The following is an 18,242-nucleotide window of genomic DNA, read 5'->3' on the forward strand; positions in this document are numbered from 1 at the left end:
TTCTACTGTTGTTGTAGAGTATAGTTTCTTATTTATTTATTATCTATTTATTTGTTTGTTTGTTTTAGGTTTCATTTAACTTTCTATATTTAAAGTTTATTTTTAATTGTGTATTTGTATTTATTATTGATCTTCATCTCAAATATTAAACATGTCTTCACGTGTATTTTAAGAGTAAATATAAATCATTTGCATTTAAATATAATTTTGTTCACAACAATTTGCTAATGGTACTGCTGTTGTAGAGTATAATTTCTTATTTATTTATTTATTTGACTTAGGTTTGGTTTAACTTTTTATATGTAAAGTTTATTTGTAATTATATATATATATTATTTATTATTGATCTTCATCTCCAATATTAAACATGTCCGACTTCATACGTATTTTAAGAGTAAATACTGTATATAATTTGCATTGGAGTATAATTGTTTTCAAACAATTTTCTAACTGTACTGCAGAGTACAGTTTCTTATTTATTTTTTTATTTATTTACTCAATTAAATATAATCACTTTGATCCAAAGTATTTTCTAATTGTACTAACTGCACTTTTTAATTTCTAATTGTACAGTTTATTTATTTATTCATGAGTATTTGAAGTGTTTTTAAAGATTAATGTTTGATTTATAATGGTTTTATTGATTGTAATGTAGAATGCTCCTCTTAATTATATAGTTTTTCCCTTCTTTTCTCTCTTATTTTGTATTCATTGTGTGAAGCTTGCTCTCTTTCAATGCATTGCAAAGTTTCTTTAACCTCTTGATAGCCTGTAAATGATTCAGCCTTTTCTCCAGTGTGTTCATTATAAATCTGGACCCATACTGTTTTTGCGCCCCACAAATATTAGCGGCCATCAGGTGGCGCAGAGGAATAGACGTGACGAATTTGGAAAGAATTAAGAGGTGCATTTATTTTCATGATGAACGAGCAGCCCCACAGGAACATTTACACGTCATCATCATCATCATCATTATTAGTCCAGAGAGACGGCCGCTTATTAATGCTCCTGTCCTCTCTCTCCTCATCGGTTCAGTTCGGTTCTCTCATCATCATCAGTCGGGACTTAATGAGTTTGGCACTGATTAAAGCGCCTGTCTGCTGATGAATTGGGCTGGATTCCGCCTGTTCACCGCTCGCCCTTTAAAATGGAGTTTGTGGAGAGGAAACGGAGCAGGAAATCTAAGAGCTTTAAACTGGTCAGCGATGCAGGTAAGCTGGGTTCTTTATGGAGCAGACATGCAGACAATAGAGCGGAGACAGTGAGGCGTGACGTCAGCACTCTGGAATGCACCTGTGATACAATGTATCATTCCTGCACGCAGCATCATGCATTATGACATCACGCCTCCACAGCGTTCTGTTCTAGATACATTGTTGCTGTTTGAGCGAATTGGATTCTAAATGCTTTTTAAGCGCATGCTTTGTTCACAGCACTGATTGTAACGAATACAGATTCTTCTGGCATGATAGAATACATGATGTTTAAGTGATGTATAAATGCGATGATGATCTAGAATGAGCTTCATAAGCCACGCGACCTACAGGTGGTCTGATGTTCGGGAAGCGCAGCATCTCTGGATCACATCTGCACCGCTTACGTCACGCATAGCTCTGTAGTTGGCATGACATTTCAAGCAGAGATAGCAGATTACACCTAAAATGGGCATGCCATTACACTCAACAGCAATGGAGAGATGTGAACATGTTTAGGCTATTGCAAAAAAAAAAAAAAAACGCCTTTTCAGATGCCTTTAAAAATGTCATTTTTAGGTATTCTAAAACAGACCCAACAAAAGAAAGTTCCTGTTCTTATAAACGACATTTTCCAACAGTCAGCCTATTTTATTTAAAGAAATAAAACACTATTTCAATACTATCTCACTCTCTGGTGTTAGAAACATTTATCATTTACCTTAGATTATGTATTAGTTACAATAACTTTCTTTGTTTCATCTTTCCTTACTTAGATTTATATTTCCATGTTACTCATCTGGTATCTGTTATTTCTGTAACACTTTACAATAAGTGCCCATTTGATAAGTTAATGCATCAGGTATCACGAACAAACATTTAACAATACATTGTTTTCAGCATTTGTTAATCTTTGTTAATGTTAGCTAATAAAAATACAATTGTTCATTGTTAGTTCATGGTGCATTAACTAATAATGTTAACATATACAACTTTTGATTTGAAAAATGTGTGACTATATGTTGAAATTAACATTAAGATTAATAAATGCTGTAAACGTATTGTTCATTGGTAGTTCATGTTAACTAATGTTTCTAACTAATGTAAACAAATGGAAACTTATTGTAAAGTGTTACTGTTATTTCTTTAAATAGTCTTGTTATCTATATGTACTCTGACAAATTCATTGTTTTTTGCTGATAGTGATTGTATTGTTATATGTGTAACAATAAAAAAAACAAGCAGTGATAGCAGTGTCTTGTAACATGCTATACTCCATCCAATAACTTAAAAAAATACAATCTCATGCTTCTTATATTTCTTATTTATTATACATATAGATTTAAGGCCTCATGTTAATTGGGACTGCATGGAATATTTGTACATTTAAAAATTAATATGTCAGCCTATTTAAAAATGGTGAAAAACTTAAAAGAAATAGTAACCTGTCACCCTCATACATACATACATAATTATATATATATATATATATATATATATATATATATATATATATATATATATATATATATATATATATATATGACACACACAGGTTTAAATGGCAATTAAATAACATTTAAACTTTTAAGTAAAAAATAAATAAAATCTATCTATCTATCTATCTATATATGCGTACAGTTGTGCTCAAAAGTTTGCATAACCTGGCAGAAATTGTGAAATTTTGGCATTGATTTTGAAAATATGACTGATCATGCAATAAAACTGTCTTTTATTTAAGGATAGTGATCATATGAAGCCATTTATTATCACATAGTTGTTTGGCTCCTTTTTAAATCATAATGATAACAGAAATCACACAAATGGCCCTGATCAAAAGTTTACATACCCTTGAATGTTTGGCCTTGTTACAGACACACAAAGTGACACACACAGGTTTAAATGGCGATTAAAGGTTAATTTCCCACTCCTGTGGCTTTTTAAATTGCAATTAGTGTCTGTGTATAAATAGTCAATGAGTTTGTTAGCTCTCACGTGGATGCACTGAGCAGGCTAGATACTGAGCCATGGGGAGCAGAAAAGAACTGTCAAAAGACCTGCGTAACAAGGTAATGGAAATGTATAAAGATGGAAAAGGATCTAAAAAGATATCCAAAGCCTTGAAAATGCCAGTCAGTACTGTTCAATCACTTATTAAGAAGTGGAAAATTCGGGGATCTCTTGATACCAAGCCAAGGTCAGGCAGATCAAGAAAGATTTCAGCCACAACTGCCAGAAGAATTGTTCGGGATACAAAGAAAAACCCACAGGTAACCTCAGGAGAAATACAGACTGCTCTGGAAAAAGACGGTGTGGTTGTTTCAAGGAACATGATCAGTCATTTTTTCAAAATCAATGCCAAAATTTCTAAATTTCTGCCAGGGTATGCAAACTTTTGAGCACAACTGTATATTTGTTTTACCTAAAATTTTAAATGTTAGTATAATTTGACCAAATCAACCTGAAAGACTTGGTTTTACCAAACAAAGTATTTTTTAATGAGTTAGGTCAAGTATAATAGCATGTTTGAATTTATGTCATAATCTTAAACTGACATGATGAATAAAAATATTCTTGGATTTGGGGATATTTTCATTATTTTCAAGTATTTAACAACTACGCTGAAAATAATACATTTAAATACATTTTAAAAGTGTGCTTCATGTAGTTAAATATAAATTAGCTGGTTTTATTCATGTCAAAAATATTATTTAACATCACCGAATCAACCTAAATTCATTAGGTTACACACACACACACACACACACACACACACACACACACACACACAAAGAAAAAAATTTATTTTAAAGGTTAGATCAGGCAGAAAAATCTCCTTAACCCTACAAACTGCAAGAAATAAACATACATCAGAAAATGTATTTATTTTCTACTTTCCAACATATTAGGGCCCAAATTTCCAATTATTAAATTTCCTCCATCTTCAAAAAATTGCATTATTATTTTACAGCATGTAGAAATCATGAAAATGACATTGAAAATATATGCCTCGAGGTCAGCTGCCATTTTATATGTAGATAAATATTGTGAGTTGATGCCAGAGTTTATATATAAAGTCGCATGGTCTAGGTGTTTGCAAGGAAACCCCTTTTCAACATTTTTCACAAAATAATTCACCAACTCTCTCCCCAGAAATATCTGTACCCTCCTGGATAACAAAAAAAAAAAACAAAAAAAACACTTTTTAGGGTTTAATTGTGTGATAACCTTGGAGCAAAACAACAAAAGTTGTTAATTTATCGCAATAGTTCAAATCACAGGATTTGTCATTCATTGTTATTGAAATGACGGTGGTATGGTGGGAATGCATGTGCTTGTGTTGGCCAATAAACAAAAGAATTTAAGTCATGACCTTAGACTCATGTCAGAACTCTGCAGTGATGCAGGTTCATAACCTAAAATCACAGGAGCCTCTTTGTTTCCCATCGTTTCCTGCAGATTTCAGCCATGAGTTGGATGATGTGGACCAGAATGACAGCGAAGGAGACCTGGATGCATCTGAGACTGAAGGTACCTATCATTCATTATAAACATATTTGACTGTGCACGGGCTCTATATGTTAACTGTGAGTCTCAGTCTGGTTAGGTGATGACGGGATGGAGATAAAGAGGCAGATAACGGGCATGATGCGCTTGCTGAGTGATAAGACGGGACGAGTGTACCAGCGGGTTGGACGAGAGGGGGAGACCCTCAAAAAGGAGCCCCAGGAAGAGGCCCTCAGCCTGCCTGTCACCCAGAGCCTGGCCCTTGAAAACCTCCAGTACGGCTGGAGCTCCGGCCTGCCTCTGGAACACGGACAGAATGGCACCTACTCCATAAACCAAAGGATGCTGAATCACTCAAAAGCTTATGGTAACTGTCCAAGCAATTTGGGAATTCATAATCTTCATTAGTTTGTTGATTGAATGAAATCTTACTCTGTAATCAGCATTATATACAGTAGTCCCTAAAAGCATTTGGATTTTTTTGTTGTCTAATACAAAGACATTCACATATGTTAAGTAACCGTTGTTTTAACGTGTTAATTCAGTGCGATTAATCAAATAGAAAATAAAAATTTTAATTAGGGCTGTCAATCGAGTAAAAGTTTTAATTGAATTAGTTAAATAAGATGCTGATTAACTAATCAAATTAATCACAGTTAATTGCATAAATCAAAAATTGCCCCTAAATAAACAGAATTCAATATATATTAATAAAAAGAATTAGAAATATAATATACATAATAAATTATACATTTAAATAATTTGATTAATCGCACTGAATTAACAAGTTAAATCAACAGTTACTTATATATATATATATATATATATATATACAGTATATATATATAGTTATATTATATTTAAATTTATTTTGATTATTATAGTTTGATTATGTATTGGGGCTTTTTGGGGGTTTGTAAATTATGTATAAGTAACTGTTGATTTAACTTGTTAATTCAGTGCAATTAATCAAATAGAAATTATTTATATGTATAATTTATTATGTATATTTATAATTATTTTTATTATATAGTGAATTCTGTTTATTTAGGGGCAATTATTGATTTATGTGATTAATTGTGATTTAATTTGATTAGTATGATCAGCATCTCATGTAATTGACAGCCCTAATTTAACATTTTTATTTTCTATTTGATTAATCGCACTGAAGTAACACGTTAAATCAACAGTTACTTTATATATATATATATATATATATATATATATATATATATATATATATATATATATATATATATATATACAATTAAAAAATATATATATATAAATATATTTTGAATTATGTATTGGCAGGCTTTTTCAGCAAATATTGATATAAACAATTAATTGCAATTAATTCAATTAATTTATCTGCATCTCTTGTAAATAAATTAGTTAAAACTGTAATCAGTTGACAGTCCTAATAAATATGTTATTTTTTATATAATTGTTTTTATGAATTAATGCATTAAATTGACAGCCTTAGAATAAATAAAAGAATAAGAATTAGAATAAAGCCTGATCATATTACATTTATTATTATTTTAATTATTATATTTTGAATTATGTTTATTTAGGGGCCTTTAATTATTTATTAACATTTTGAATTGATTGACAGCCCTAATAAATACAATAAGATATAGTATAAATGAACAAATGAACATATACATACATATATATATATATATATATATATATATATATATATATATATATATATATATATATATACTGCATATTTATTGTTGTGTTGTAAAACTGTTAGTGCAACTCTGCTTTTGGTAAAATGACTTCAGTTAGAACCTAGAGAAGATATTACTTGAACACCCTTAAAGGCGATCTTTCCAGGGGATGCTGTATGATATGACTTTGTGGGCTACAGAAAGATGTATTGTCTGCTGCTGTGGCAGCAATTGTCTAGACAGTGTTGGAGAAAGAATCAAACACATACTGTCTGTCTCATGTAAACAAACAAAGACACAATACTCCCATTCTGTTTATTGGACACACACATACACCCACATACACTGGAGTCAGTAAGTCAGGAATCAGAGTTAGACATCATCGATTGTTGTCATTGTGTTGACGATGCATGTGTGTTCTGATTCAGACATAGCCTTGCCCCCTGCGCCGGCTGCCATGGCAACTGAGTCCAGCTGCTGTATGTGCAACTGTAAGAGCACGCTTCAGGCCATTCTGCTGGAGTTACGTACCATGAGAAAATTAATCCAAACTCAAAGAGGTATATCACACATACCCTGACAAAATTGGTTACATGCAGTTATGTAAGTTGTTATTTCTATTTGATCTGACCCTTAAAAATTACATTTATTCAGGTTCATTTAGTCATATTAAATAATATTTTTGACTTTTTGTCTTGAAATGTCTGTTGTCTCTTTTTACAGTGTACCTACACATTAATCTGAACACACATACAATACAATTCACACACAATTCACACATCTATTAACCCCTTAAAACTCTGGTGCATTTTTGGGCTGCTGTCTGCAATTTTTCACACTCAAATTTAAAAGCTCACCATTTACACACATACTGTGAACTAATTGCAGAAAATTGGTCTAATTCTTCAGAGACCCCCCCTTGAAAAAGACTTAATAATTGTAATACTGCATGTGTTTATAATCTTATGATAAACAGAAAGTAAAAAAAAATAATAATAATAATAATTTTTTTGCATGTAGTTCTGGTTCTGTTCACTCAATCTCATGTTGAAAAGTCATTTTTTATTCCACTAGATGGCAGCAAGTACTAGAAAAAAGGCGCTCTAACGCATTTTAGCCCTCACAGATGTGCTCGTCCATTGACATTCAGTCTAATTTTCAGTTCATGCACGACCCTCATTATTTCATTGAATATCTCGGCCTCTGAGTGGACTAGAAACTTAATCTAAGTGTCATTAGAAAGCTGAGATACTCCCTTTTGCAATATATAACATTTTATCATCAGTAGTTGAAAACATATTTTTCTGATGATTTGTTTTTGCATGATTTTCCATCTGGATGGCATATTTTGTTCTGATATCTAAGATATAACATTAGATTATTCACACAAGCAAGCTCACAGTCAAGTAAAAAATGGCTCAATTTTTAGAAAACTGCCTAAATAAAAGTAGGTTTTTGGCTATTTGGGGCTCACAGCAGCAGTTATCAGAGCATAAAAGAGATTTTTGTATTTGATGACTTAAATCATATTTCACTTTGTGATTATTTTGAAAACCTTTAGAACTGTGGTAATAGGGCAACAAAATAAACTGTACGGTTACATTCCTGAGAATGAGAGCTTTCATTTGATATATGACTTGTCCATTTAGGTGCTATGTGAGACTTTTATTTTCATATAAATATTTCTACCCCATTACCTCTAGGGGGTGCAAATGTTCAATGCAAATATTTTGGTGCCTTATTTTGTTATTTTAAGTAACATAAATGCAGAAGTGATGGGTATATTTGAAAAGTTCAGATTCTAAGCTTTCAGATGATACCTTACAGTATATGCCTGACTTATGTATACGGAGACTTTAACGTTTTAAGCGTAAAAGTTTTTCGCAATATAGCTCACACCCCCCCACCCCTTTGGATCAGCCAGTGGGTCCATAGAGTTTAAGGGGTAGGTTATAAAATGTCCATGAAAATCAAAACCAGAGGGCAAATATTGACACTAAATGGAAACGTTAAATTCTGACCCTGTTAGGGACAATTTATTTTTGTCTATAAAACTCATTTTAAGCATTTAAGCATAAACCTTTAGATCAAAATGATTTTAAGATAATGACAGACGTGCATTCAGTCAAGTGTGTCCAAATTTTTGACTGGTACTATTCATGCACAATTTAACAAAATTACCCGTGTTTTATTACATTCTCAGGAACTCAGGACAAACAGGGTTCCCACGTTCCAATTTCAGCAACCCGTTCCTCAATCTCCAGGAGGAGGACCCGAAAAAGAAGGCCAGGTCACAGAGTGACAGTCTTGACCACGCCCACTAAAAGAACCACACCTCTATCACCGCCTTCTGAGGCTGATGCTTTAAAGGAATCCGATCAGAGAGAAAGACAGTCCAAAGAGGACACGCCCTCCACAGTGGTGACATGTATCCCAGATCCCGTTCCTAGTGTGAAGACTCCTCCCCCTCACTATAATGTAAACAGAGAACAAAACACCACAGAGGTACACCAGTGACAAGCATCACTTTTACTGTTGCTCATTTAACTTTTTGATTTTAACCGATCTGTAAAAGTAATAAACTTCAGTAACTTGCCTCACACTGTTTGGGCTACAGACACAAATGATCAGGGTTGGGGAGTAACGGAATACATGTAATGGGAAAGTATTTGGATTACTGAAGAGATTACTTTGCATTTTATTGTAATTTGTTTGATTTAATATTTAGTCTATTAGGTTGGAAAACATTTATCCAAATAAATGATGCGATCTGAGGAGCGTTTAAACAGCAGTGAAACACTTTCTTATGATGTGTTTCATTCATACGAGCGCTTTCACACTGTTGTAAGTAAAAGGTGGATATGACATCATTGAGGAACTTAACAGAGGAGCTACATCGTGTTTCTACAGTTTAACAAAAAACAGTTAGAAACGCTCATGATGAAACATAAATCCAATAAATACACAATTTGCCAATGTTTTAATGCAGTTAGGGTATTGTTACAAGAAATGCTAACCAATGTAGCCTTTACCATCGTATAGAAATCTACAAATAATATATGTTCTGCCTCATTCTATGAACACAATCCACATACGATCAGAAAAGGATGTGGTTGTGTGTAAACTGTGGGGTTTTGAAGTAAGTTTGGAGCAGCAGAAATAGTTAACTTTGTGTAAACAATGTGAACATTTAGCTTTATGCTAAGCTAAAATGCTATTTCTTGCCTTTACATGCATATGTTACCAGGCGCGATTATATTTTATGTTAAAATTAATCAAATTCATGTTAGAGCATAACTTTTTTCTTTAGTAAGACCTTTGATATATATGTACTGCAACAACAACAACAAAAAAGTTCTTAGTGAGAATTTAAATAGAGTTTTCCAATAAAAAAATAAAATCCTTAAAACAAGAAAAATTTACTAAAGTAGCAAAACTGCATAAGATATTGTTTTCAGAGAATGTGTTTTTACAGTAAAGTGTATTTTCTTACTTTATTTGTTTATAGTCAAAACAAGTGAAAAAATCTGCCAGTGCTAAAGAAGTAATCCAAAGTATTTAGATTACATTACTGACCTTGATTAATCTAACAGAATATGTCACAAATTACATTTTACAGCATGTATTCTGTAATATGTAGAGGATTACTTAAATAAAAATAATAATAATAGCATTCCAAACCCTGCAAATAATACCTCAAATTGTGCGGCTTGTTTTGGAGATGCGTGTATGACGAGGAGGAGGGTGTGGCCGGGACATGAGGGTGCACGGCCGGCGCTGAATCAGATGATCAGCAGGAGAGCGAGATAAAGGGGAGCCATAGACGCGCTGCATGTGTGTTCGTCTTATGTTTATGTTGTTTTTAGTTGACTTTTACATTAAAAGTTACATTTACTGTTCAGCCGGTTCTCGCCGCCTCCTTGCCCATCCTTTAACTGTTACAGTGGTGCTGAAACCCGGAAAGGAGGAGGGATGCGCTGTTGCAGAATCCTTACCGCTGCCGTCCGCCAGAGGAGCAGCCACAGCTGTCTGCCTGGGGATGGAGGGGTCGCTGCCGGCCACTGAGAGCTGGAGGAACCGCTGCCATCCGCTGAGAAAGGGAGGAGCGGTTTCATCCGCCAGGGGTCGGAGGGCTCACTGCCGTCCACCGGGGGAGGAACGAGCTGTCATCTGCCAGAGGGCGGAGGAGCGGTTGAGGACCAGGCGACAGCGTGTCCGGGGACTGGCGAGCACGTTTTTCTCTCTCTCTCTCCTCTCTCTCTCTCTCTGTGTCTCCGCACGCCCTTTCCCCTTTCCTACACCTACCCTCGTCTCTCCCCCAGATTCCCAAGAGGCGGGGTGGACCAACGGCTGACAGAATGACCGGAAGTGCAGCGTCTCCCCTCCAGAGATGGGGGGGAATAAGTCAGTCCGGTGGCGCCCCGGCCTGAATTAGGTGGGGGAGGAGTGTGAAGAGGAGGAGGGCGTGGCCGGGCTGTGAGGGTGCACAGCCAGCGCTGAATCAGATGATCAGTGGGAGAGCGAGATAAAGGGGTGCCGGAGACACCAGTTAGAGAGAGAGAGAGAGAGAGAGAGAGAGACGCACGCGGCCGTGCTGCATGTGTGTTTGTTTTAAGTTTTATGTTGATTTAAATGGACTTTTACATTAAAAGTTACGTTTACTGTTCAGCCGGTTCCCACCTCCCCCTTGCCCATCCTTTAACTGTTACAGCGTGCTTTTACTTTTTAAAGTGACCATACTTCGGATTTTGTTTTGTGGACGATCAAACAGACAACAAAATCCCATCGACTTACATTAAAGGAGGGACCTGGGCTAGATCTAGGGATCTGAATAGTGTAGAGACTTGGGGGTGGGCTCTTTTGATTTGGGCCACCACATAGCAACCACTAATAAGGTCCTCGCAACCACCTAACAACACCCTAGCAACTACATAGCAACGCACTAAAACAGTCCTTTAGCATCGTGGCGGCAAGTTTTTCTTATGCAAGCACCACTCATATTTTCTTCAGAAAATATAAAAATCTAGTGCTTGCATTGCAGTATGAACCCTGACTGTTGTAATTCATATAAAAGTCATAAAAAAAAGTTATATATATATATATTTAAAAAAAAAAAGAACAACAGCCAGCTGGACAGTAATTCAGTTTTATTTACTCGCAAATGTACTATTTTTTTGCAATGTCATTTGGCACTTGGAACATTAGAAACAATAGAGGGGTTTAAGTACACAAGTATTGTTTCACAAATGAGAGCCTATGGGCCATATTTTGGTGGTGGCATAGTGGGCTAAAGCACTGAACTGGTAAGCAGAAAGTTGTTGGTTCAATCCCCACAGCCACCACCATTGTGTCCTTGAGCAAGGCACTTAACTCCAGGTTGCTCCAGGGGGATTGTCCCTGTAATAAGTGCACTGTAAGTTGCTTTGGATAAAAGTGTCTGCCAAATGCATAAACGTAAATGTGAATCATAAGCGCAAAGTCAATGGGCATGGCCTTGAAGTTTTGGTATTTTCATGTAAGCATGTGCTAAGTCCAGGCGCAAGTGGGTTTGGTGAAATAACGTGCGCAACGCGCAAATACTCTGGACCAAGTGCAATTTAATTCTGAGGTTCCTCTCCAGTTATTCCACCTTCTGTGTCCTATTATATAGTCTATTCCCTCAAGCACCAATGATTTAAACAAAGACAGCACATTCTTAAGAATTTGGTTGTGTAAATAGACTGTAAGCAATGAATTAGAAGAATAGAAATATGGACTTATGGTCTTTCGTGCATTAACAGCAGTAGTAATATTTTACCTGAAATTCGATTTGCCTTTGGATTTACCACCTGTGTTACTATGGAGGTTAACAATACATTTTAAAAGTGCAAAGTAGATTTTTTTGTTTTTGTTTCAGTAGGTTGGTACCAAAATGACATCCCGTAACATGCCTGCAACATGGTCAATGTATTTTTTATGGTGAATTTGTGGCAACTTCGGCTGACAGTTTTTTACAGTAATTTTTAAATATTGTTTAATCGAATGTGTGACTATGTCTGTCTCGTATATGTTTATTAATGCCCTCATTTTCTGTCTTATTCGGCCAAAGGTGTAATTGTAGGAAAAATGCAATGTGTGTCTATATATGTGTTCATTCCTAAGTACGACCAAGGGTGTGTATTAATTTTGTTTATTAATCTCCTGCCCGTCTGTCTCTCCCAGCCGGAGGTGCAGTTGGCCGAGGATTATGATGTATTTATTCCTAAAGCACAGTTGGATTCGATCTTACTGAACTACACACGCTCTGGCAGTCTGCTCTTCAGGAAACTGGTATGTGCTTTCTTTGACGACGCCACGTTGGCCAACTCACTGCCCAACGGTAAGAGGAAGAGAGGTCTAAACGACACCAGAAAAGGACTTGATCAGAACATAGTGGGCGCCATTAAAGGTGTGTGAAAGTAACAACTAAACCAGAACACAATTTACACAACATCAGTGTAGAGGAGAACATTATACTGAATTCTGTATGTATATATATATATATATACTGTATACAGTGTTGGGTAAGGTACTCCAAAAACGTAATCTAGTACTCCACTACTTTGGATTACGGATTACTCACTTTACTGATGACTTAATCGAAAAAGTAATCACATTGCTAATTACTTTTGTTACTTTCTAAAAACACTTCACAGAAAGGTTTTTGTTTCTCTGCTCAACAAATTATAAAACAATACAATGATTTGTTATGGGGTGCACGCCCTTCGGCTGTCACAGACAGTCAAGTCGTTTTTATTTGTGTAGCGCTTTTTACAACACACATCGTTTCAAAGCAGCTTTAACAGAAAAAGTTGTAATATAGTAATGTATTCAAGTCATAATAGTGCGATTTAATAAAAAAAAATAAAAATAAAAATAATTAATTAATTAAATTAATTAACATAATTGAAAATCAGTAATTGTAATTTGATTACAAGAATTTAAAATGTAATGTTACACTACCTTTTGTACTAAAAAGTAATTACATTACACACAACATTATATATATATATATACTGTATACACGCAAGTAATCTACTTGATTACAAGAATTTAAAATGTAATGTTACACTAACTTTTATACTAAAAAGTCATTATTTTACAGTAATTAATAACTTGTACATTACACCCAACATTATATACTGTCATGTGTATTCTGTTGTTTCATGTCTTTTATTTTGAAATTCTAGTTCCTGTTTCATGTCATGTGTTCCTGTTTCCCTTGTCATGTGATTTCTGTTTTCCCTCCATGTTCATGTGTCATGTTTTCATTGGTTTATTGTTTAATTAGCTTGTTATGAGTTCTGTTTGTTCATTGGTTTATGTTCTCCCATGTCTTGTATTTAAGCCCTCATGCTTTCATTGTCTAGTTGTCAAGTATTGAATGTGATGGTATGTGTTAGGTACGCTCGAGTCGAGTTGAGTTTTGTTCATGTTTTGTAGTCAGAGTTACTGGTTCACGTTTGTAAATAAACTGCACTTGGGTTCTTCATCTTCACGTCTTCGTCATTGCCAGCAGCCAACGACAACGTTACATATATATATATATATATATATATATATATTTACACTACCAGTCAAAAGTTTTGAAACACTTGACTGAAATGTTTCTCATGATCTTAAAAATCTTTCGATCTGAAGGCGTATGCTTAAATGTTTGAAATTAGATTTGTAGACAAAAATATAATTGTGCCACCATATTAATTTATTTCATTATAAAACTAAAATGTAATAATAAAAAAAAATAGTTTTTGAAATGGATGACTTGGACCAAATAATAAAGAAAAGCAGCCAATAAGTGCCCAACACAGATGGGAACTCCTTCAATACTGTTTAAAAAGCATCCCAGGGTGATACCTCAAGAAGTTGGTTGAGAAAATGTCAAGAGTTCATGTCTGCAAATTCTAGACAAAGGGTGACTACTTTGAAGATGTTAAAATATAACACAGTTTTGATTTATTTTGGATTTTGTTTAGTCACAACATAATTCCTATAGTTCCATTTATGTTATTCCATAGTTTTAATGACTGTACTATTATTCTAAAATGTGAAAATAAATTATAATAAAGAATGAGTAAGTGCTTCAAATCTTTTGACCGGTAGTGTGTATATAAAATGTTATATTGTGTATTTTAATAGAATTTATATATATCAGTGGCCCCCAAAATTATTTAAAACTTAAGCTACACCTAAAATATCAAACCAAGTGGCACTTATTTTAAACAGAGACTGCACATGCACACTTTTCAAGCAAAACATTTCACAAAACAGAAGTTGATTTGCTTTTTTAAATGATAAAAGGATTAGATATACTGTTCAAAATGAAGACAAAGCATTTTGATGCTTTCTGTTTGTCAGACTTTAGTGGAACATGTTCATAGTTAATGTGCTGAACTACACCTGTGGTTACTTTTTAAGACGCCTGTGTGAGCTTGAGGGGAACTGACTTCATACATCCACTTAAAATCACTTTGAAAGCTGTTGGTTAAACGTAATTGCAAAAGTGATTTTTACAATACAGCATCATCTGGTTTGGTCATTTTTGTGTCTAATTCAATGATATTCAGACACTTTAAGTATTCCTATGGCTTAAAATACTTTTTGGGGCACTGTATGGATATATAGTCTTCATAAAGAGTTTGAGATGGTCTTGATGGAGCTTGCTAAACATTTTTACATGTGTATATATGTGTGTGTACAAATTTAGTGTTCACAGAAAAGTATTGCACTGCCAATGGAATTGAGAAGCTTCCCGGCCCCAGAGACTGGGTCCAGATTCTACAAGACCAGATTAAACTTGCCCGTCGACGCTTAAAAAGAGGTGAAAGCATGTGAGAAAAAGAAATACATTACGCAGGAACTGAAATAAAGCAGAGGGGGAAGAGAGAGATAACATGTGCCCTTCAGCAAGGATTCAGAGATTGATGGTCTGCCAGTCGAGTGCTATATAAATATGAACTGACCATTAAATGTTCATTTAAAAATGCTTAAATGCCAATTACAATTGATTTTTTTGTTAATCATTTGCAGCAGAGACGGCCTCAGAAAGTAATGAGATCCTGCACAGAGCATGTACAGACAAAACAGGTACTCAGTTCCAGAGAACGCACATACTGATGTATACTTTGAATGCATTATATGTCATTTTGAATGATGCATAAATGTAATTTGTAATCGTGTGAGTGTGGATACATGCTTGTGTGTTTCAAAGCATTGACAGATCGTTCCCGAGGATTTACATTAGTATTGCATCATCTTTATGTTTTGTGTTCATTTTCAGAGGAGTGTCCGGAGACTTTTGATAAAGTGGAAACTGTGGCAAAATGGTACTGAATGCACACCTGAAGTGAGTGGCATTATTCTTCTGTTCTGCAGGTGCTGCTTATGAGAGAACCGACTGTCCTGTTGCTATTGACACTGCCTGAACAGACATTGTTTTCAACAAAATGCAACCTCGAAGAGTTGCAAAAATAGTCATTTTTACTTTTGTTGGTTTGCCCAGACTTTATCGGGAAATGTGGTTTTGAAACTCTCATGAAATGTAACATGTAAGAAAAATGTAACATTTAAACGATCAGGAGGACATCAAAGTTCTTTCACTTACAACTTACAATGGTCTTCTATATAAATGGCAATGTGGTTTCTCAGCTTCATCCAAATGCATCACCGACAAATATCAGCAGAACTGCTGTCTGAACATGATGACTGTGCCTTTAATTCACTCTGCCATGCCAAGCAACAAACTGATGTCACGGTTCTGGTGAAATATGTGCATTTTCTATATTAACAGTACTTAAAGAGTCATATTCGCTGCACATTGTCTTGTATAATCGGGCAGACTGGTTATGTAGATGTTACTGTTTGACTTCCTGTGTAAGAGGATTTAGTGTCAATTGAATGTGTACAAATGAGTGACGTATACAAACACTGTCCTGCGTCTCTGTAACAAACAGTTTTTACCTCACGGTCAAAAGCTTGAATAACTATAAATGGTAAAGGAATATTCCAGGTTAAATAAAAGTTAAGCTCTATATAGAAAATAATTTCGACGGCCATTGTTAGTGCATTAAGTGTCCACACAATTATTGTTTATCACAAAGGGGTCACAATTATGTTCTGCTTTACTTGTATTTTAACCGGAATATTCCATAAAAAGCACAGACTGTGCCTCCTTTTAAAACGCCAGATTTAAAACAGATAAAACTCAATTTTAAGTATATTAGTGGAAAGTTGTTGTGGTCTGAGACTTCAAATAAATAATATGGCTGTGTTACATTGTTGGCTTAATCCTGTTTTAAGTGTGCTTAATAATCCAATAAATTTGTTATTAATTAATTTATTATTAAATACATAATTATTCATTGAAATGCTGACCCAAACTAGTGCTACTTTAACCTGACTTCAAATGTGCTGGTCAAATAGAAACCAACTAAAGACCAGAATTTCACTTTGGCCGTTCACCATTCTACAACTCTGTTATCATAATGGCAACGTAAAAACACACTTTGGGTCATTCTTCAGTTGGAGTGGCAAAAAAAATTAATAATATACTTTATTGCTATGTATTTAAAAATAGATTATTATGCTTTATCCAGTGAACTATCCAATTTGAATCATTTTAGTCAAATACACACCTGCTTATGTCTGTGGTAGAACTGAAATTCTGGGTTGTTCTAAAATGATTAAGTAAATGCAACTTTAGGAATTTATTCAGATAAATAATAACTTTAAAGGGATAGTTCACCCCAAAAAATTAAATTCTCTCATTTACTCCCCTTCATGCCACCTCAGATGTGTATGACTTTCTTTCTTTCTTGTAGAATAATTTTTAAAAGAATATTTCAGCTCTGTAGGTCGATATAATGCAAGTAAATGGTGTCCAAAACTTTGAAGCTCCAAAAAGCAAATAAAGGCAGCATAAAAGTAATCCATACAACTCCATTGGTTTAATGCATGTCTTCTGAAGTGATATAAGTATCATATCACTTCATAAGAAATTTTTTTTTTTTAAAAGAAGAATGTGAAAGTGAAAGTGGAGATTTATAGTAAAAAAGGACTTAAATATTGATCTGTTTCTCACCCACACTTATCATATATCTTCAGAAGACATGGATTAAACCACTGGTGTTGTATGGATTACTTTTATGCTATCTTTATATGTTTTTGGAGTTTCAAAGTTCTGGTCACCATTCACTTTCATTGTATGGACCTACAGAGCTGAAATATTGTTATAAAAATCTTCGTTTGTGTTCTGCTGAAGAAAGAAAGTCATACACATCTGGGATGGCATGAGGGTGAATAAATGATGAGAGAATTTTAATTTTTGGGTGAACTATTCTTTTAAGAATTAAATGTAATTTCAGATTTTACATTGTTTATTTTTGTGGAATTTTTCAGCTTAGACACCATTTCCATTAAGGGCGAAATGCTACCTCTATTTATTTTGACATGAAAAACAAACAAACTAACAAAAAAAAAAACAACAAACTGTAATAACTTTAGAGTGTTTGTTCTAAAAGGTTAAAATCGCTTTCAGATTTGAAAACGTTACATAATAATATTAATTGGCTCTGAAGGAAAGAGTTGAATACAATTTAAATTACACCCATTTGTCTGTGGAGTTACTATGGAGTCTGTGTTACCATGAAAGACAATAATACCACAGACAAATTTGCACAAATCTGGACTTTTTTAAAGTGTAGGCTGCCATCATGTTAGTTTCATGGTCAGGGGACGTTTTGGAAATATTAATAAGATTATATTGATCAAAATTTAGATTAAAATCTATCAAATCTGCGAGTTATGATTGTAACGCCACAGATTCTGATATACAAATTGTCAG

At 34.3% G+C, this 18,242-nt stretch overlaps 1 protein-coding gene across 2 annotated transcripts; it reads left to right on the forward strand.

The window, feature by feature from the left end:
* The first annotated feature begins 946 nt into the window (after positions 1 to 946).
* LOC127455877 (BEN domain-containing protein 7-like) lies at positions 947 to 16,679 on the forward strand. Of its 2 annotated transcripts, none has more exons than XM_051724026.1 (9): positions 947 to 1,211; positions 4,653 to 4,724; positions 4,792 to 5,067; positions 6,811 to 6,942; positions 8,586 to 8,887; positions 12,584 to 12,809; positions 15,108 to 15,221; positions 15,431 to 15,487; positions 15,681 to 16,679. In XM_051724026.1, the coding sequence occupies exons 1-9, from the start codon at positions 1,148 to 1,150 to the stop codon at positions 15,731 to 15,733; spliced, it is 1,296 nt and encodes a 431-aa protein (XP_051579986.1). In that variant the 5' UTR covers positions 947 to 1,147; the 3' UTR covers positions 15,734 to 16,679. The 2 variants fall into 2 exon arrangements, with proteins under 2 accessions (XP_051579986.1, XP_051579987.1); XM_051724027.1 differs by having other exon boundaries at positions 15,434 to 15,487.
* The last annotated feature ends 1,563 nt before the right edge of the window (positions 16,680 to 18,242 follow it).

The sequence above is a fragment of the Myxocyprinus asiaticus genome, chromosome 18, assembly GCF_019703515.2.
Source record: "Myxocyprinus asiaticus isolate MX2 ecotype Aquarium Trade chromosome 18, UBuf_Myxa_2, whole genome shotgun sequence".
NCBI lineage: Eukaryota > Metazoa > Chordata > Actinopteri > Cypriniformes > Catostomidae > Myxocyprinus > Myxocyprinus asiaticus.